Below are 21,576 nucleotides of genomic sequence, written 5' to 3' on the forward strand. Positions count from 1 at the left end.
GCAAATGCAGAGCTTCAAGTATAATACACATACACACGGTGCATTATTTTCCATTTCCCATCGCTCCTCCTGCCACCCACACAGTGACCTGGTCAAACATAAGTGCCAACAAGGGTTTTCAACCCTGCGCCGAAGACAATGTATGAAACAAACTACATAATGGAGAAATAAATTAACACACTGCTCACTATGCACTCATCTTGTCAGCTATACCGTATACATGCACATGATGAAAACAGACCCTGCCAGGCTCAAGACAACCTGAAACGATATACAGTGGGTCATATTCAGACAAATATACAGACTACAGAAAGTTTTTTTTTTCATTTATTTAACAGTCACCAGATGATGAGATACATTCTCTTAAAAAAAGAAATAGACAACAAAACTGATATTCTTTTGAGATTTTTAAAAACTATTATACAATATTTTTAATATATAGATTTTGTACAAAATAAAAGTCAGTAAAAGGGGCAAACAGAGAATGACATCTTAAAAAACAGAGAACAAAAAGAGAGGAAGGAGTTGACTCAAACAACTACCACACATTTAGGAGTGACAAAGACCAATCTCTTTCATAAATAAATATCCAAAAAATTAGACATCATATATAGCTCTTTTATCCAACAGCAGGGCATCGCCAAAATGTCTGTAGCATAGGATATACCATAACTGCTTTATGAGGCCCAGTTGCTTATAAAATTCCACGCATTTTCCACCCGGAGATTACCTGGAACCAGCGCGGCTAAAAGCCCTGAAATAAAGGTATTTACCTCAATAATGGGTCTGATAGTCTGTGCCATGCTTGACCTTTGGCTGTAATAATAACTTCCACCCCACCCCTTACTCCTCCCCCCACTTTTCTTTGTGTGCCATACTTACACACAGACAAATGTGGAGAGTCTCTTTGAGGGAACTACAGAATAGGGGTGTTCTCTTTTTTCCTCTCTCTCTTTCTCTCAAGGCCAGTGAGAAACAAACTGCAGACCCCCACCCCCTCCCCACTCACAAACACAGAAACAACTGAGCAGAGCACACATGGGTCTTGGAGCTTGGGAAGGTCATACTGCACTACCAACATCATTTCACCAATGGATTCAAGCCTCACACTATGGATATTTCAGCGAGGTCCTCATCGGTCCTTAGAATTTCAACATTTACAACAACAACTACAAGACAACAGAATAAACACACAAAAAGTGGATGTAGATGGCTGTGGGGTATTACAACCCTGTCTGACGCAGACCCGAGCCACTCTGATTGGCTGATTGTTTTCTCCTTGCATCTCTCTCCCTTTGCACCTATTTGAATATTTGAAGCTCAGGGTATAAACACTGTAAACATGGGAACTGGGGGAACAAAATACAGATAACGGAGATGATTTACAATATGAATACACAACCAGTTTTCAGACACACACAAAGAGAAACTGAGGCTGATGATTGAACCCACTGCAACAACAGGCTTTTGTTCTATCCTTGTCTCCATCTTTTCCTTTTTTTTTACCCTCTTTGATCAGGCAAGCGCACAGTGACATTGGCCCTTCTCAGAGCAGGACAGCAGGCAGAGTGACTTGGCGTTAATCACCATTTTGTCTCACTTTCTTGGCGCATTAAGTTGGCGAGGCGAGCGGTGGCCCGGACAGCTGGGGTGAAAGATGGGAGGACAACACGTTAGATTCTCAATAATGACACATCGCTGCCGCATCACTTTGGAGATTAAAAGCAAGATGCTGAATTTCAATCAAGCTACATTAATGGTGTGGTGTGAGGAATGGTCACTTTGTCTCCACTGGCAGGCAGAGAGAGGGGGAGACTTAAAGGGAGAGAGAAAGAGAGAGAGAGAGAGAGAGAGAGAAACCGGCATGAGAAGCCCAGGTAAGACAAGGTGATATGACATTTTAATTCACTAAATTGCATGCTTGCCGCTAATGATGGAATCCATTTAATGACGCAGTGACAAAATTCTCTAAGCAATGGCAAAGGGGCATTAACAAGATGTTACATCCAAGACGCCAAGGACTAAATGCATGAAGCTATAAATAACAGGGTTGCTGAAGTAAGGTCATTAATGGGAAGTTATGAATATGTGAATGTCATAATGATTAAACTGTTTCCTGTGTAGTATTGTGTAAATACTTTCGAGCTTTTAGAGTATTTTAAACTTGACGAGATGAGGACTAACACCAAACTGAAAAACAAAAAGACTTAAATGCAAACAATAAGCATTTTTGCAAAAATAATTTAATATTTTCCGTGCTACTGACAATGGCAGCCTATAAAAAAAGTAGTCCAATTTTAATTCAATGCCTAGATCTGACACTTTATCAGCGGAGCTTGTGATTTCCTCATTTGTTCCTGTCAGATGCTGCAGCCATCTTACAAAATATGCCAAGCTCTGCCTGAGCTCTGCTCTGTGAAGACATTGCACTGCAAGATGTGACCCACTTGCAATAAAGTGCATTCAGAGTTCAGTTCTCATGGTAGATGAGAAGCGATGTTGGGCAAGCACAGCTGAGAGATTGTCATCACAGTATAGCTGATATGAGGAAAAACTTAATGTGACATGAACTACATCTCTCAAGGGGGAGAGGAGGGGCATCAAAAGAGGAGGGGTGACAGAAGAATTGTCAACACAACAAAGAGATGTGGGAGTGTTGGTCCTAGAGTCTTTGTGTCATGTTAGGAATGTCACGGTTGAGCACAGTGCTTCATGGGTAGGATAGTTCTTTCTGAGGGTAGGATGTGTTTTTAGACTTTAGCCAGGCACCCAACTCTGGTTACTATGGGCTTGCTGTGGACCAGCAAGTCCGCTCATTCCCATCCCCATGCCCATGGCCACACCCATGCCCATTCCCATGCCAATGCCTACCCCCTGTGCCAGGGAGCAGTCAAAATTAAAGTCCATCTCCTCCACAGAGTCCATAATGTCATGAAGGAGGATGGACTCCACATCGCAGTCCAAGCTACCGTGGAACATGTCAATGTCCAGGTCTGCTGGTAGTCTCTCATGGGGATGAGGTTGATGATAGCCATGGTAGTTGCTGCCAGTGCTACCATTGCCCATTGCCGGGCCATGGTGGTACGGTCCATTCGTTAGGCCCTGGTTTTGTGGCTCTGGGTAATGGTTGTGACGTGGGTGTGGTGCGGCGGCCACATGACAGGAGTCCTGGGGCATACCAAGCATACCTGCAGGGTTTGGGGGGAGGGTGGTAGATGCAGGGAGGTGGGCATGTGATGGGGGACTGTACAAGTAAGGGGCTTTGTGGTTGTAGGTCTGCAGCTGATTGCTGCTGCCACGTTGGGTCAGGGTGGCAGCTCGGGGTGGTGTGTGGTTATGGCTCTGGCTGAGGTTGTGACCATTATGAGCGAGGCTGTGAGGTGAATTGTGGTTGGTTACATTGTTGTGATTATGATTAGGAGTATGGCTGTGAGTTCTGTTATGGCTATGAGCTGTGCTGTGACTATGAGTTCCATTGTGGCTGTGGCCATTGTGGTGGCCTTGGTGGTGACTGTGATGGTTGGATCCTACTCCATTACTTGCTTGGCTCATCATAGGATGGCTTTCTCGCTCCTGTCTCAGCATCATGTCCTTAGAACAGTACTGCTGCCCAGCTGGACCCCCTGTAAGTAGACTTTGCAGGGCATTGGTGCTGGAGTAAGCCCTCATGGTTCCAGAGAAACTGGCTGGCTTGTTCTCCTGAATGGTCTGCATGGGGGAGTGGTGACGCAGCATGCCCAAGCCTGTTGCCCCATAGACGCCTGCACCATAGGAGCCCTGCCCCTTCACTCCAGAGCTGTAGTGATAGACAGGTGTGGGGTGCTTGTGTCTGCCAACAGCAGGATGCTGTTGGTGTTGCTGCTGCTGTGGGTGATGATGATAACCATCCTCCATCATCTGCTCATCCAGACTGATGGCACCTGTCAGGTTAGCCAGCTGTGGCAGCTGCTCAAGAGGAGGACAGTGATTCCCTGCGCCCATGGATGGGGAGCGGGCACTAGTTGGTGAGGGGTAAAGGTGAGGAGAGGTGGAACAGGACAGGCCACCCTCCTCTGGTTCCTCTGGTTCTCCCTCAGCGAGGATGGGCGACAGACGCCCGCTCAGGGTGGAGGCTGATGAGCTAGCCCTGGAATGGAGGTCTGTCCAAGCTTCAAACTCGCCATCTGTCCCAGACACAGCTCCAGTTCCTGGGAGGCTTTTTCGTGATGGGCTGCCATTGTCTGGGGAATTCTGGAGCCCCACCACAGCTGACCCGGGCCCAATCCCAGGACGGCCAACCCTCTTGCCTCTGATACGCCCTTTGCTTTTTAAGTACTTTGTGTTGTTGTCCATGGAGACTGCTCGTCTCCGTGGGGCCTTTCCCATCTTCCCTCCGTCTGGGTTCAGCATCCACCAGGAACTCTTCCCTGTCCCCTCATTTTGTACCCGGATGAAGCGTGTGTGGAGGGATAGGTTGTGCCGGATGGAGTTCTGCAGAGAAAGAAGAGACATTAAATTAGTTAGTAACATACAGTACATCACATCAGTTGCTCTTTGTATGCTGACATGAACATTTTAGAGTTTTTTTTTTAAAGCAATAAAGCTAAAAACCTTAAGGTGTCAATACAGCTAATGAGCCATTCAGTGTATTATGCTGAATCACAGAATATTGTACCAAATTATCAAGTCCAGTCCATTTCTATTATTTGATATATGAAACAAGCAGAGTAAATGTCCTCTGTACAATCTGTCAAGCAAAATCAGAAAATTGGGAGCACACCAAAAGGCACAAACGTATTCAAAAGACAGCTACAGCCAGCATTTGCTAGACCCCATCAGCATCTCCCAACCTGAAGCGACCTTAGATTTAGTCTTGAGAAACTTTTCTTATGTATGTCAATACACCCACTTTCATTTCCATCAATCCATCTGTCCTTCTCTCCTTCTGCTTTTAGCCGGGCTGATGTAAGCTGCTGAGGTTGGGCGTACTGTATGTTTGAAGTTGGTGCCAGTCTGGCTTAGTGCCAGCCCTGTCTCTTTCACTCTCGTAGCTTGAATGGGAGGATGTATCGCAAGACTGAGCCGGGAGCAAGGAAGGCTAATGGATGTATCCCACCCTCTGACATCTACCTTCACTGCCTATCTCCTTTTCCCTCTCTTGTTCTGTCTTTATCATGATCCAGCTTTGTCTTTTGTCACTAAGTGCTACATATTTCAGCTTGTCTAGATTTCCTATTTCACACACTTGTGTGAACATAAGTCATTTTCCACTTCTGCTTTCAGTTTCTCTCTCTTCAATTATACAGTCTGTCACCAATTATTTTCCCATTATCTTCTGCACCGGCATGTACAGTCACTGACTCAGTAATTCATAGAATATATGTATATTCATATATATTTTATTATTATCAATAACATCTCAAGGGCTGCTGAATGCAAAAGGTGTCCTGATGTGAAACAGAGTGTGCCATCGTGCTTCTGCTCTTTGTTGTGCATGAGGCATTTTGACGCTCAAGCAGGAAAATATCAAATCAAAAGCACCTCCTGTGGTTTGGGAATATACTGGTACAATAGATTGTTTCAGATTGAGGGGTACTCACACTTCCACCATCTCCATTATGTTGCGGATTATTTGTATTCACACTGAATTGCACGGCAGGGAAACAAATAAATCAAATTGCGGCGGAGAACACATAAATGGGAGGCGAGCTGAATTCAGGTGATCTGTGAATGCCTCCTTGGGTTATCTTGCTGTGACACCTCCGGCATTGGGTAACCATGGCAACCGGGTAAACGTGCAACAGCAGAACTATATCATATTGTGGTGAGAGTCAAGAGAGTCAGAGAGAGATGTGGAGGGAGAGTGGGGGATGGGGGAAAGGATGCAAGAGGAGGCGGCTGTTTGATGCTGCTGCTCCAACACTAAACAGCCTTTCATCTTGGCAGTGCAGGTCCGCAGGGGATGCCCGCTCCCTGCTTCTGACGGCTCCTCTACGTGCCGCGCCAACTCCCTGTCTCACCCTGGCTGGATCATCTACCTATCATACCACTCCAAATCATCCCCCGTCAAGTCCTGTGCATGCCTGATTTAAAACATATGTAAGCTTTCATGCCATTCCACCACGACCGGTTGTAAATGGGGCATCTTTCAGAGAGCTGAACCACTTCATGCTGCAACTCTGTGTGACCTGTCTGATTCAAATCTCGATTTATCCTCGTATGAGGGAAGAGCAGCCCCATTGAACTTGGAGGGATTTGTCATCATCCCAAACCCTCTTTATCTGATGAATCCACCTGCTAGAGAGATTTGAGAGATTTTGGATGGTGGCCAGCCATGGCATCATCGTCATCATCATCACTAGTTGCAGGCTTTGTGACATATAGTTTTCCACCACATGTTTTTTTTTTTTCCGTCATCCTGTTTGCGTGCGTTTTCAGATCTAATAATAACCCAGGTTGCAGGTGGTTCCACTGTGGGTGTGGTTCCATCCGCCTCCTGTTCTCTGAGTCAGGGGCAATTTGGCCAGCCTATGGCCCTCACGCCCCCGAAACAGGCAGTCACTGCTAATCCCCCACCATCCCCGAGTAATCCCAGACAATCCTGGGCTAATCCCAAGTTGATTCAGGGGCACTCCCAGCTGGGTGTCTCACACAGAGCCATGCCAGGTCACCACAGACACAGCGGGCAGCCTGGATATGCTATGATCCTATAGTAATACAGCATAAGGGGAGTTTGTGATGTGCGAAATAGCAACACAATTAAGCCCCTATAGGATGTAGAGGTATTCCTAATATTTGTGTGTGTATTTTAGTAGATGACTTCTGACGCAGTGAGCTGATGTTAACCATATTTTTGATACCTCAATCAAATCAACTACCTTAACTCTGTGCTCTGTCCTTGAGGGTTGGCTTTGCCACACTTTCACCCCTACGGGTTGAATGGAATAAAATTGAAAACTTTATTATGTATTAAATATTCATAAAATGGAAATTCTCTTTCAGCCCCCTGGCTTGCTGAGGCAGACGGATGAAGCCCACAGAAACATACAATGACAGAGGAACACACACATCACACGCCTGGGTCCAGGAAGCTACTTCCTATTCAAATCATTCCCCTTTAATACAATGGGGCTAGTGGAGAGGGCTCTAAATAATGAATGAACCAGTGGCTGAGCTTATGCAGAGAGATCCACTGCCTGGCCCCATAATACTGGAAAGAACAGATGGAGCCATAAGTATAGTGGTGTGTCTCCTTTGTTTTGTTATCGCGGATGTCCATCCTCATCAGTTTAAATTACAACTAAATTCAGTTGTAATTTGGCCAAGAAATAAAAGAGGTTAAGGGCAAGAGTTTATGGACCGATCAAGGCCAATTAATGTGAAGAAGGTCTCCTTGGGTGCAAGAAAACAATCAGCTTGGGTTCAACTCACATTAAGACTTAAAATCCTGATAGCTGATTTAGATATTCAAATGATGGATGCCAAGCCACAGGGCAGGATTCTTTGTCTTCAGATTACAAGTTTAGGCACGTCACACATAAATCTGATATGTGTTCCACAACACACAGGTAGAAGAAGTAGTAATAACCTGTAGGAAGGACATGTATTTAAGCCAAAGAGACACAAAAATACAAAAATCTAGTCTTGCAGATTGCAGCTCAATATTTGTTGAGGAGCAAAAATGTGTTTCTAGTATTCATCAATGATGATAACCTTTTTAAGCACCATCATTCAGCACTTGGAAATACCAATCAATTGCTCTACTGTTCTCCCTGCAATCTTCCCCATGCAAACTCAGTTTGATTCAGAGACTGGAGAGGCCTATTTAGTCTGAGAATCAATGAAGTTTAATGGCTATCAGTGCTGAGGCTTAGCACACATCAAGATCTGACTAACTACACAATCCACCTCCTAATATCGGAGCTCAATACGCCATGTTATCCCCAGCGTTCACGCAACACTGTCTAACTACTATGGGCTTTTGAGTTAAGTGACTGTGCCCAACACGCCACTCTGTTGCCACTCCCAGGAATTAGTCAGGCGTTAATGCAGGAGCAGATGTGGGGGGGCAGGGGTTGTTGTGTTGGCCCCTGTGATTCATATAACCTGATTGATTCCATGGGTTCAGCTGTGATGTGTGGTCTACAGGAGGAGGTGGAGGGACCTAAAGCGTTAGGGGTGGGAATACAGAAGTACCACAAGGGGCCCCTCCAATCCACACAAAGGGGTGCCCTCAAAATGCCCCTTACTTGCCCCATCCCCCTCCATCATGCCCCCATCAGAATCCACTCAGGGTTTCTCCCACTCACACACAGTGGGGCAAGGAAACAGGTCAAATGCTTTATAGGACCCATCTTGTGGCGAATGTGCACTTATTCATACAGAACTTAGTAAGAAACTCGGGACTGTGAATGGGGTCTGGGAACCGGCAAAAAGAAACCACTCACCCAATTCAAACAACCTCAAGGGTGAAGCAGTGTGGTGCGCTTGCCCAGCTAAGAACACAGCAGCTGTTCTTGTAGTGGCACCGGGTAAAGCTGTTTGCCACACTCGACTGGTATTACCAAACCATTTCATGCAGAATGGAGCCATTATGTATTGTCAAAGGGTATCCCTCTATGGTGCACATTCATTTGATAAGCCTAAATCAAGGGGGAGTAACAGAAGTGCTAACTGTGTTTATTGTGATGCTGTTTTTGCCTGTGCAGAAGGAAGGAGGGATCAGGGGGAGGGGAGGTTTCAACACAAGCAGTTTTGTTCAGCGCAGGAATGAGTTTTGTCAGCTAAGCCTGTCTCCAGGCTATTGGTGGAAATTAGCGCCAGCTAAATATTCGCTTTCCGTGATTGATGTCACGGCTTGCGTTGTCCCTTTGAAGGGAAATAAAGAATTTAGAGCCATGTGGATTAATAGGGACAGGGTTGGGGGAATTTTATGTGTCTGAGGGGGGACTTGAAGAGCGACTGAAGGGCCTAATGGCTGCACAGATACAGCACAATGAAGCTGTGACGATATGGTGTGTCAGAGAGAGAGAAAAGACAAGTGAGACTATGACAGTGAGTACAAGAAAGAAAATTGGAAATTGTTTGTGTGCGTATGTGTTTGTGTGTGTGTGAGAGAGAGAGAGAGAGAGAGAGAGAGATGTAGCTATTTGCCTGAGAAGCCCAGAGTCAGATGATTAAAATCCCTTTAGGAGGCTTCTTTAAGAGAGACAGATGGGCAGACAGGCCTGTTTTGGAATGCAATCAAATTGAAAAGATTAAAAAGGAGTCTCTTTTATTAGGAGGTGAGAAACAGTTACTTCTCTGCCACATGCCATCATCGCCTCCACAGCAGTGGTCACGACTGCATTGGCATGCGAGGCACATTGCAGCCCTTGTTGAGGAAGAAATAAACCTGGGATTAAGTATTGCAACTATCTCAGTGCATCGCTGTGGGGTATCTCAGGATTGGCAGCATTCTTAATTTCTTGTTGAACAAGTGTGCGCTACAAGCAAAAGTCAAGAATTTCCCACTTTTATTAAGAAAGGTTAAAGGCTAACTGAGGGACTGAGCTGTCCTTTTACAGATGGAACTTTCATTTGATCTCAACAACACCAAATATGAACAGGTACAATTCAAATGTGCATTCCCTTGGCTGCCATCGTACTTGAATAGACTGAGTTTGCACAGTAGAGTGATTCAAGCACTGAGAAAGGTGCTCTGTACCCGACCCTATTATTCCACAACACTGCAGGAGTGCCATTTATAAAAAGGCTTAAAATGGAAAGCAAGTGTGTAGTAGTGTGTCTGGTAGCCTCAGATCAGGAAGTGGCTATGGAGAGGGGTGTAATGGAGTTGGTAGGGGATTCCTGCCTGACTGTGCACTAATTGCAGCCAATGGCTGGCGACTCATCAGCCGTGCCCACCCTGGCGCCAAGGGAAGGGTTGGCATCGGGGTGGCAGGGTGTGGGACAGAGAAGGGCTGCCGCAGCTTTGGTGGGTAAAAATAGATGCTGACAGATTAGTAGAGCATCTGAGACCCGGATAGGGGATCGGAAAATCCGCTTGCCCGATGCCAGGGACAGCTGAGTAATTCCGGTGGGCGCAAAGGGGACACAATATGGGCATCACGTCTGACACCCACGCACAAAACGGGGGAGCCTCGGAGTGGGTCTAGGCACATGAGTGAGCACGTGCCACAGTATACAGCACGGGTGTGGTTTTTCCACTGAGACCAGCAAGGTAGGCAGAGCTCACACCCTCCCACAGAGGATTCACACAACAGGTGTTTGGGCTGGGCCACCTGTGGGGCCGGCCGCCTGCTCGCACTTCACACCTCGTCTAGGGAGCAAACTAACATTTTCCACTGGGCTTGCCATGCTTTTGTTAAAGACCAACACGTTTCTGGAGAGGCTTTTACAGCTCTTTTTTACAAGATCTGCAAGATATGCGTGCGTGCAAGTGTGTGCAAGCCAATCTGCATTTACGAGTGCCTGTGTGTCTATATTTGTGTATCAGTCTATTTAATAGCCAACAGGCACAGTGTGGATTTGATTATATTGAAACCTCCTCTCTGCTATATACAAAGAAACTGTCAGCCAACAATGGAATCAATGCAGTCCCGGGCTTTTTTTCACACTCAGCCGCCACATAATCTCATTCATAACAATGAGAATCTCATTTCCTACATTCTAAAGGTCAGTGCACACCTCTGATCACACTTTAATAAAAATCATTCTCAGCGTTTAATTTAATTTCAGCAGAGCAGGAAACTCATAGGCAACCATGCACATGGCATGCGAAATTCATCCGATCGTCTCTTTAATTGCTTCAATTTCACAGTATAGAGAAGAATGACCACAATTACAGAGGCAAAAAAAAATAATGCACAAATACGGACCACAGACACACATCTGCAGAATGCACACACCCAGACAGAGAAAAGACAAGCAGAGCTATGTCAAGTCAAGTGCCAGATTTTATCATCATAATAAAATAAGATTCACTTTTTTTTGGACCTACACCAAATTCCTCCTCCACATCTTTTTGTTATCACACATTTTAACTCTCACCTAAATTGGCAAACTGTATCCAACAGCCACACATTCAAACACACATACACACCTGTGCGCAAATTAACTCTCTCTCTCACTCTCTCTCTCTCACATGAACACACACACACACACTGCACACACATGCCAACATGACACAAAGCCTGGCACACCGGGCACACTCATTACTGCAATGCCAAACTACCAGTTGCTAAGGAGACCTGTGGGAGAGGGAGGGTTCCTTGTTGTTGCCATAGCAGCCGGCTCACTCCCTGCCAACTCTCTCCCTCAGGGAGAAACAAGGCAAGAGGTGGGGGGTGAAGTGGGTAGAGGTAGGGGGCAGCGGTTTAATAGGGCTATGAGGTGCGGAGGAACTTCATTAGCCATCAGTGTTCAGCGCACCAACCACTGCTCCCTGTGAATGCCTTACCCACATGCTACACTTCAGTCTGCAGACTTCCACTTACTCACGCCTTGCCCATAGAACCCCACTTATTCATACACCTATATGGAGAAGAAGATGGAGAACGGCCTGCTCGGAATGACAAGCAGAGTTTATCTGCACTAAGGAGGGGTTGAGAGGGCAGAGGTGTGTCGAGCACAAAAGGAGGGTCTTGAATATAGGGGCCAGTCTGAAGAGAAGTGGTAAGGATCTAAATCACAGAAGTTCAGATAGTTCAAGGCTGTATGGAGACAATTCTCTTTGGTACTGTTTGTCCTCCAAAGCAATGCTGACCCTTAGCAACAGCTTATCATTCACACTATAGAGCTGTACAGCAGGTTCAGCTAAACATATAGCATGCATTATAGAATATGTGGATGCTTTTGTTGAAAAAAAGCAGCACATGATTTTTGGCCACATGCATTTCTATTATGTATCCTAATACTTTTCCATGCACAACCCCCCCCCCCCCCCCCCCCCCCCCCCCCCGACTGTCTGTGACACTATATTTTGTGTTTTGGCACAACCATTAAATGGTGATTAGATTGTGAATGATGGCTGTAAATGCTACCTGCTAACATAGCTGTCGAAAACACCTGTGCATGAACGACAATGATTGACAAAACTTTTTCAAGCTTAGCAAACATGACTAAAGCACCTCCACACAAATGCCTCTGAGGAGGCACGAATGTTGCGTAAGTTTGATTTATGTAATGTTTAGTTATCTTGCATGTAACTATTATTATCTGCTTATCATCAGCCTAGGATGTACAACCTCTAACTTCCAAAACGTTGGGGCACACTGTACAATCTACACCAGAATCTGAACATAATACAATTCAACAATGGTGTGTTCTATATTTACTCAGAGGCTTTTCATGGTAGGTGTTGAGAATGTCACTTTGATTTGGATAGAAGGACAAAGCAAAGAAAATGGATTTTTAAATTGATCCATATAAGCATGCGTGGCCTTAGATTTAAAGGACAAAATCAAGAGAGTGGAGAAATTTCATTTCTCAAAACTTGTGTGCCACAGGTTGCACAGACATTCACTGCTAGTTATAGGATGTTTAATGGTCTCTCCTCGGAGACAAACTACAAGAGTAGCAATGAAAAATACAAAATTATCATTATTCACAAAAAACCAATAACATGACAATAACATAGAATAAATAATAATAATGAAGTGTTTCATCAGAATGCAAAGCCAAACACATCCATGCTCATGTGGACATGACCTCAGAAAATATGGTGCTTGTGAAGTCAAGGATAAGAGAGCTCTGTAGGATCAGAGTGATCTCTGTATTCAGGAGCAGCACTTGGAATATTGACAGCCTGATAACCCATGATGCTCCTAGCTGCCTCAAATTCTCATATTTTACGTGCCGGTGTACAGTGCGAACGAGGGAGGCTATTGATTTGGTCTGAATGAACTCAGTCTCAGTATACAAGTAAGAATACCACCCACCACCCATCTCAACCTCATCTGCCCCCCCCCAACCTGAGCTTGGCCAATTCAGCGCAAGCTCATACACACAAAGATGAAGGATGTGAGAAATCTCCTGTCCAACTGAGGTAAATAAGGAAATGGGGGACAAGAAGAGACATGATTTACCCCTCCTCCCTCTCCTTTCCTACCCCCGCCACCCCCCCCCCCCCCCCCCCCACATTCCCTGAAACAAAAAGAGCCCAATTAAGTCAGTTTGAGTTAAGGTCTTGTGTGTATGTGTGTGTGTGTGTCCAAAAATGTGTATCCAAATCATGAGTACATATGCAATAAAGGGAAATAGGGGGGCAACGCACTGTAACTCGTAGAGACTGTCTGAGAGGGGGAGACGGGGGAGGAGGAGGAAGAAGGTTTGCTGGGTTTCAGGGGGTGGGGGGAGCACTCTCTCTCTCTCTCTCTCGTTCTAGCCTAAGAGGACCAAACTTGCTCTCAGCTCCTCGACGGGAGACGCTGAAATATTAATCGCCACGCTCCAGCCGCAGACTAGTGAACACAATCGCTTCAAACTCCCACCCTAATGAGTGTGTTCATGAATGGCTAATGTGCACAGATGGGGGGCTGATGACTGGATAGATCGCAATGGGGAGGTGAGGGGGGGGGGTGGGGAAGAGAGGGAACGGAGGAGTGTATTTCGGTGGGGCGTGGTGGTAGTGCTCGAGGGGGGGGGGGGGTGCAATGGCATGCCATGACCTTTTAAGAGCCTCCTGAAAACTTAATTAAGACTAGCCCGGCGCCACTATTTCATCATTCTTTTACTTTCTCTCTCTCACACACACACACCCACACAAATTTCAACAATACCTCATTCTCATCTTCTCTCGTAAAAGCGTTTACAGACTGTTTACCCTCTTTGCTCTCAGCGCATACAGATAATGTACAACAAAGAATTAAGCTTAAAAAATTATTAACACACTTGGTAATGTCAGCGTGCATACACATCCTGAAATAAACCGAAACATGAGTCGACATTAAAACTGCAGAAGCAGGTATGTTCTTCCGCACCCCCTGCATGGATACATCTCAGAAAGAAGACGGAACAAATCCACAGGGCTCAGAGGAGCAAGGTGAAGCCCTCTTTCACCTTAAACACCTTTTACTTCCACAGAGAAGTAGCTACATCTTACTGATGGGTTAAAACAGGTCTAAGCACCTACTCTGCTGGAGCTTGTTGCATATTCAATGTTCACATGCTTCACATATAACATTTAAAGCTGAATCTGACCTGTTCTTACACCCTGGGGACACTCTTTACCTCTGAATCCCTCCATCTTCCTTCACCGCCTATTGTCCGCAACATGATTTCAAGTAGTGACGTCAGAAACGCCTTGACATGCGGAGAGTAACAGAAATGCGGGTTAGAGCGTCTTCCCAGGACTCTCCATTACCATAGAGGCCACCTACGGATTAAGAGCACCCAGCGTGTGGACGCATATGCAGACACACACCAACATGCATACACTCACAGCATCTAATTAGAAGAGTGAGCTGCTGTGACCTAATTCCTAACCTCTCGGCGGCAGTCAGGATCGAGGCCTCTGCTTGGATGGAGCAGGAATGTAAGATGCCTCATACAAAGAGGTACAGAAATAGAAAAGGACATGGAGTGTTAAGTTGGATTTTGTATTTCTGAAAAGTAATTAATCAGTGTATGAAGGACAGAGCAAGATTTCACACATTGTTTTCTCATTGGGAATGGACAAGGCTGAGGTAGCAGACAAAAGCCCCCTTCACACTACCTGTTTCAGGTGGGACTGCTGTGAATCGCAGTTCTGTGTGAAAAGCATAGAGGCAGCATTGTGGCACACGGCATTGTTGTTGCCCATGTAAGATGGCAGCATAGGTCACTCATGGCACCTAAATTTAAGGCTGTGTAAAAGGTTGAGCTGGCCTGGCACGAGTCACCACATCAACAGTGACCTCTGTTTAAAGAACGCCAGCCTGGCCTCTGAAAGCACACACTGAGGCGCCACTGTGCCAGCCTAGAAGTAGGGGTGTGGAAGCTAAGATCCAGCCCAAACTAAACCATGAACCTCTATGTGATGCTCCCATGCATTTCAGCCCTTTGACACACACATAACCATAACACTAGAACAATGCAAGCTGCTTTATTCTCAATGTACTGAAGACAGATCTACAATTTCACTTTGCTGGCAACAAATATCCTACTACACGCAGCCATAACTGTGGTCTTAATTTCCAACTCTGTATTCCATTGTTGTCTCATTTTCACTATGTGCACTGCTTTTAGCCATTCAGGCTGAGAGAGATGCAGGTAGCATCATTAACCAGCTGTACCCCGTGATTACCTAGATGGCCTACGTCTATCCATCACATAAAAATTCCTGAGGACAGATGCAGCTGGATGGAGGCATGCTTACAGTAAGTGCGTGACTGTGAGCACCACTGGAGGTGTTCTGTTTGTGTGCAGACTAGACAGACAGTGATGGTCACATATACACACAAATACACATCTGTCAGCAGCTTTGCATGAGCTTATACATGTATGTGAGGAAGTGCTACACCTCTATATGTTCTGTATGTGATGTGTGTGTGTGTGTATGTCATGGCACTCCTGGAAGGGGGCTGCAGCGTTTCCGCCTGAGCGCGACTGTCAGTGGGCATCACTCAGCCCTGCAGTGTGGCAGGACGCGAGGATCATTAGTGGAAGCTGAGGGAGTGAGAGAGGGAACAGAATGGAGGAGAGTAAAGGAGGAAAGGGGAGAGAGGGGCAGGGACTGTGTGAGACGGGCACTGCGTCTTAATATCCGTCTTGAGAGCATTACACACACGGCACTGCACTTTCCTCTCAGTCACGCAATCGCCCCACCGCTAAGACCCCAGCGCGGCCCCCCGCCTCTGTCATTTTCTCCCCTCCACCCATCGTACCCTTTTTTAACCCTGCATCTCTGATTGACCCTCTCTGTCCCTTCCCATATCTCTAAAGCCGTACCCTCACTTAAGCATGGTGCGTTGCAGCTTTTCATTTCCCCAGCTCCAGATTTATCCATGCTACTTCCCTTCTTTGCTCACATCTTTCCATTTCAGCCCATTGCTCCCATTTTCACTCTGCATCACACAGCCGATCTTCTCCTAGCACTAAGCATCATTGCTACTTGACCTACTCTTAACCGCAGCAAGGTGAAACAACTGTTCTACACATGTGAGACATTAGCTCCTTTCACTTTTTTTCCTTCCTTTTATCCCCCTGCTGCTTGTGCCAGCCCTTCACTCTTTCAACCATCAACGTATTCATTCGTACATTTACTCATCAATCCATCCATTTCTTGACACTTTGTGTCAGTATACTTCATATCCACAGTCACTGGTGTACCACATCACCAATGTATGAATGAACATGTTAAAGAGTGAGAGTGAAGGGCTCCCTCTGTCATTCACTTCACTCGGTCTCTTTAGTCAGATTGATCCCTCTGATCTCCTTCTATTCCTCCAGGTATGTGACCTGTGCTACAGTGCCCTATGCAGTATACCAGAATCAACATGCTTGACATTTAAACAAACAGAACAACATGTACAAAGCTAGCTGTGTTAGCACTGCTTCTCCCCTTTAGTTTGCTTGCTTAGTAGGTTTCCATGTTCAGGGATCCATCTGTTTGCTTTACTGTCATAGCATTTATCACACACAGATTAGGCCCATTCTGTAATACATTTGTCCCAGTGAAACATTAAGTTAGGTTGGTGTTGACATCGGCTGTGAGTGCAGTTTAGCACCACAGCCCTGCTGATGACAACGGTGCAGCAGTATCAGGAGGTTAAGCAAAGCAATCTGGCCAGATGCCAGTTCATCAGAAAGACTGAAGGGTTTCCGGTGGCATCGAGTCAAACATGAAGCTGGCATGTGAGCATTTGCAAAAGAAACAACAGAGGACAGTGTGGCAGCAACAAGACAAACGAGGCCTTCAAACTCCCAACACATAGAGCTTACTGAACACGGTGAATATAAAGCACAAATGAAGTGGTTAATGCTCTTGAATTATTTAATCATCTGGTATGAGAATTCTGAATCTATGTTTTTATACAAAATAATAATTTTCATACAAAAATGTGGTTTGAAACACATAACGAAACTGGTCAATTTCCAACTACACTGTTGGGGTTTAAATCCTGTGTTTTCAAGTCATACACCACACATTGAAACAAATGTTTTATGCAGCCATCAGAATCAGAAATACTTTATTAATCCTAGGGGGAAATTGCTTAGCCATTGCTTTAAAAGTACGTCCAGTCATGTGAAAACTACAGCCTATATATCTCATTTAGTTTCGACAAAGTAAAAACACAATTCTTCCAGCAATTAAAATAATCCATAGATCACGCAGCAATTAAAATAAACATCAGTTACAGCTCCAATAATATTTGAGTCATGTTTTTATTTCCATGGCAGGATTTGCCAATTACAACATAATTGGCATCTTCATGGCCAAGCGGGATGTAAAGCGCCCCATCATGTCAATCCCTAAACACCCATTTATCCTGCATATTCCACTTCATCATTGGCAGACAACATCACAACCTGTGTCTTTCACACACACCTCTGCCTGATTCTCTCTCTCATTCAAACAAACACTCACACATACATTCACTTGCATGAATTACAACCTTTTCCTAATCACCATTCCAGACACTCACAACCTTGGAGACGTACAAAGACCACAAACATATGGACTCCCTCACTCACTCTCACACACACACTTGAACCCTACCCCAGCCCCATCCCCTAAGCTGCCCCCTCTTACACCTCCTTGCCACTCATCTAGATCTCTCCCCAGCCGGTCTTTGGGCATGGATCACTTGTAAGGATTTGAGAAAAGACTTCACTAAGCTGATTGCTAAAGGGAAGGGGGCAAATTACCGTTGCACAACTGCATAAAAACCTTCTTGGGTCATGATTTGCCTTATGTAATAGACTGTGTGTATGTGTGTATTCCTGAAGCCCCCCCCCCCCCCCAACCGCCTCTAACCCCACGCCATTTACCCATTTTGCACTAATTGAGGGATCTTTTTTCGGAAGCTGTTATTGCACGCATTTGATTATTTATTTTGACGGGAAGCAATCTGGTGGCTAGTGAGGAGATCGTGGATGCATATGTGTGTGTGTGTGAGAGAGAGTGAGTGAGCGAGGGGGCGGGGGGGCTGGAGCAGGACTAGGTCAGCGTAGCTTTTTTTGGGTTTATGTGCATGTGAGAGCAGAATGACTGTAAGCAACTGTACAGTATGTCTGTGGGGTGATGCATGTCGGCTTGTGCACGTATGAACAGCGGATAAGAAATCTACTGCATGTGCACATGTGTGTTGCATCTCAGAGTGCGTGGCTTTTTGAGTGCAATGGGACTGCACTAATGGACGCACACTTGAGCTGAAGTGTGCAGAGTGTAGCTGAAGTGCAGCCAAGTCGAGCTTCCAGTCCTGCTTAGAAGCCCTATAATCTACTCGCTACTATTCTAACTCTCTTTCCTCGCCCTCTCCATTTTCCCCACTTCTCTCTCCCTGTCTTTCTATCTCTGTCTCAATTTAATATTTTCATCCCTTCTTCACTGACTGAGCCAGCGTAACTTGTCTCCACACTGTCTTCCCATTAAATCTCTTTATCCTTGGTCTGAAAATGAAGAGAGGTGGATCATCCCTATGGCTGCCCGTAGACTTTCCTTTTTCTCCCCCTCCTACAGTGCAGTGAAAAAAAAATGAAATAAGGGAAGACGACATGTAACCACCAGTAGACTTGACCTTTATCAAGCTCCAGCGCCTGAGGCAGGGTGAATGAGACATTAAGAAAATGACTGAGCATTATTAACCCCTACTTACTTACACTTACACATTTGGCACACTGTCTGGTCTGAACTATGGGTCCAGTGCCTTTTTCTTTGGCTGACACCTTTATGACAGTAAAGGATAAGCCAAAGCCAATCAGTCAAACTGGCAACAACACTTATGTATTCCCCCATCACGTCACTTTAGAGAGAAAAAATGGCAAGACTGGCCTGGCCTGCCAGCCCAGATTGTTTAACTGTGATTGATCCTAGCACTCCTGCAAATGCCAAGTCCCGTTGAGAACTGATGTCTCATTACAAACCAACCGCACAAGTTCTTCGAATAATGCATCAACCTCTAAGAGGAAGCTGGACCTGTGAAGACTAGATGCTAACCCTGACAGTTGCAGTCTCAGCCAATCTAATGAACGAAATCATCTCCCTGTCTCTCCTTTCTTCTTCTGTTTCTTCTTTACTTGCTTGTGTGCACGTGCGCATGTGTGTGTGTGGCCACCCTTCTACTCCAGTCAATCAATGAGCAGAGACAATTCCCCGAGTGACATTTACGGAGAAGAAAGAGAGCCATTTATCACTTTAGTTTTGGGATAATAAAAGAATGACTGAATGAGCCGTGTGTGTGTGCGAGAAAGAGAACAGGGGAGAGAGAGAGAGCGCTAAAGATGAAAAGGGGATTTCAAAAGCACATGAAAGGAGCAGGAGAAATGAGCGAGGGAAGAGGGAAATGAGTGGTAAAAAGGCTACTTTGTGGGGAGGACTGCGAGTGTGAAATAGAACAAGGGAAGAGAGAAGAGAAGGCCGTGAGTGACAGTGAAAAAGAGAGCACGAAAGAGAAGGGGGGGGGGGTGCTGGAGTACGTAAAAGAAAAAAAAGGCAGGGGAGATGTAGGAGAGGGATACAGGAAAAAAAGCTCTTGGCACAGAGAGAAAAACGAAGGTGAAAGAGGGGGAAGAGACAGAGATGTGGTAAAATGAGAAAGTCCAAGAGAAAGACAAGAGGAAGAGACAGCGTGGAGACAGAGTGAGGCAGACATGCTGGGTTCATTCAGGGCTATGAGCAGACTCTGAGTTCAGACCTCACATGGTCAGCATACTAAACACCAAACCCAGTGTCCTGACCCAGATTCATGCCTCTGACACACAAATCCAAATGGCCCGCCTCACTATACCTTCCCTCAAATACACATGCCACCCCCCCCCCCTTTTAAATCCCAGCTGGTCTTGTAGTCACCTCATAACCTCACCCCCAATCCTGTAACCTCCCCACACATATGCTGGCTCCCACACACATTTGCTAACTCATGGGTGGTTTTACACATACAGAACCGCACACATCAAATGATTTCTTTCCAAGGTCAGTTCCAGCTTTTTAGCTCTGGTGAGATGATATTACAGCTCAGCAGGGCACTGACCAGTTGCTTTTCGAGGTGACCTCCGCACCTCCATCCATCAACCATGAGCCCTCGGCACAGCCATGGCATATCCGCCATCCATTAGCATAACAAGCATCTTTTCTGATCATAACTCTTGCTACTCCTCTGCCTGCTTTTTTTTGTCTAGCCACCTGCTCAAATCAGTCAACGGTAACTACATTTCCCTTTGTAAGAGGCGGCTCCCTCCATCACGCGCTGGGACCGCCAACCTCAGGTAAACTGATCGACGGCCCTTACACGCTCCACTTTTCCCCACCCACAAACCTTTGGCTCGTGACAGGGGCTTGATGGACAGGCACAGGGAAGCGAGAGACCTGGCACATGGCTGCCACGAAAGGTCTGGAGATGGAGTGTTGTGAAATACATCGTTTACCTCGGCGTACATCATCTCTTTCTCAGGGACAGACACGGCAATATGCGTGCACATAAACACACATTTATACACATGCACATGCACACGGCCATCAATCGCTTGCATACAGGAAGAGATATCAGACGGAGAGAAAAATTGAATTAGAAAATATGGGCACTGTGATTTGTGGGAAGCCGGTTTTGAGGCTGGGAGAGAAATGCAGCTTGGAGCACACTTCATCTTACAGCGCGAGCAGAGGAAGAAGCATCTGTGTTGTTTATCTAAAGGCCCCATCTAGTTACAATGGCTTGATTTGAAATATTCATATAGCTACATGTATGACAAGATCAGGCCCATTATGTTGCTCTCTCTGCGGGGATTCAATGAATGGACTGAATGGAAACACATCAGTCAGTCTAAATTATGAAGACAAGCTACATTACATAAGCCTATAGATGGGCAAGAAGAGGAGTATTATTGTAGTGTTATATCAATCACAGTAACACAAATCCTAGTGTCATCAGTATGATAATATGCTATAGGCTATTTCAAGGATAAACCTACCATTATAATATTTCACGAGGCCTATAACAAAAGGAAAACATATTAGGCTTCATGTAGTGTGCATCATAACACATTAGACTGCTTATGTTTTAGATGGATCTATAAATATACACATGAGCGCATAATGAATCATACATCATACAACCTACAGGCCATATATACAGAATGATTATTCTGATTGTTTGATGAATGCCAGTGTTACAGTATACCAATTTATTATTAAATACAGTCAGAGAATACATCTTAAAATATTCTTTGTCGGACCAGATTTTATTTGGTGCATACAATATGCTAACAAAACTAAAACTGGATAATTAAACAATTATTCCTTTGTCTCTCACTTCAATTATATTCATTTAAATTAAGCAAGAAGCTGTTTGAGCAGCTGTCAAAAAGTGTCACCTTTGTTGCCTAGCAACCATGACAGCTGCGGTTGATACTTAATAGTGTAATCCTCCATCAGCAAAGTTCTATTGGTGATTTGTC

The 21,576-nt window shown here is 45.3% G+C and overlaps 1 protein-coding gene across 2 annotated transcripts in view; it reads right to left on the minus strand.

The window, feature by feature from the left end:
• Positions 1 to 345: 345 nt before the first annotated feature.
• The window catches only part of LOC114449085 (forkhead box protein O6-like), a 29,199-nt gene continuing 7,968 nt past the window's right edge, over positions 346 to 21,576 (minus strand). For both annotated transcript variants that reach the window (XM_028426439.1, XM_028426440.1), the window contains one exon: positions 346 to 4,470. In XM_028426439.1, the coding sequence (XP_028282240.1) occupies positions 2,758 to 4,470 (1,713 nt within the window). In that variant the 3' untranslated portion in view covers positions 346 to 2,757. The remainder of the gene's footprint in view (positions 4,471 to 21,576) is intronic.

The sequence above is a fragment of the Parambassis ranga genome, chromosome 16, assembly GCF_900634625.1.
Source record: "Parambassis ranga chromosome 16, fParRan2.1, whole genome shotgun sequence".
NCBI lineage: Eukaryota > Metazoa > Chordata > Actinopteri > Ambassidae > Parambassis > Parambassis ranga.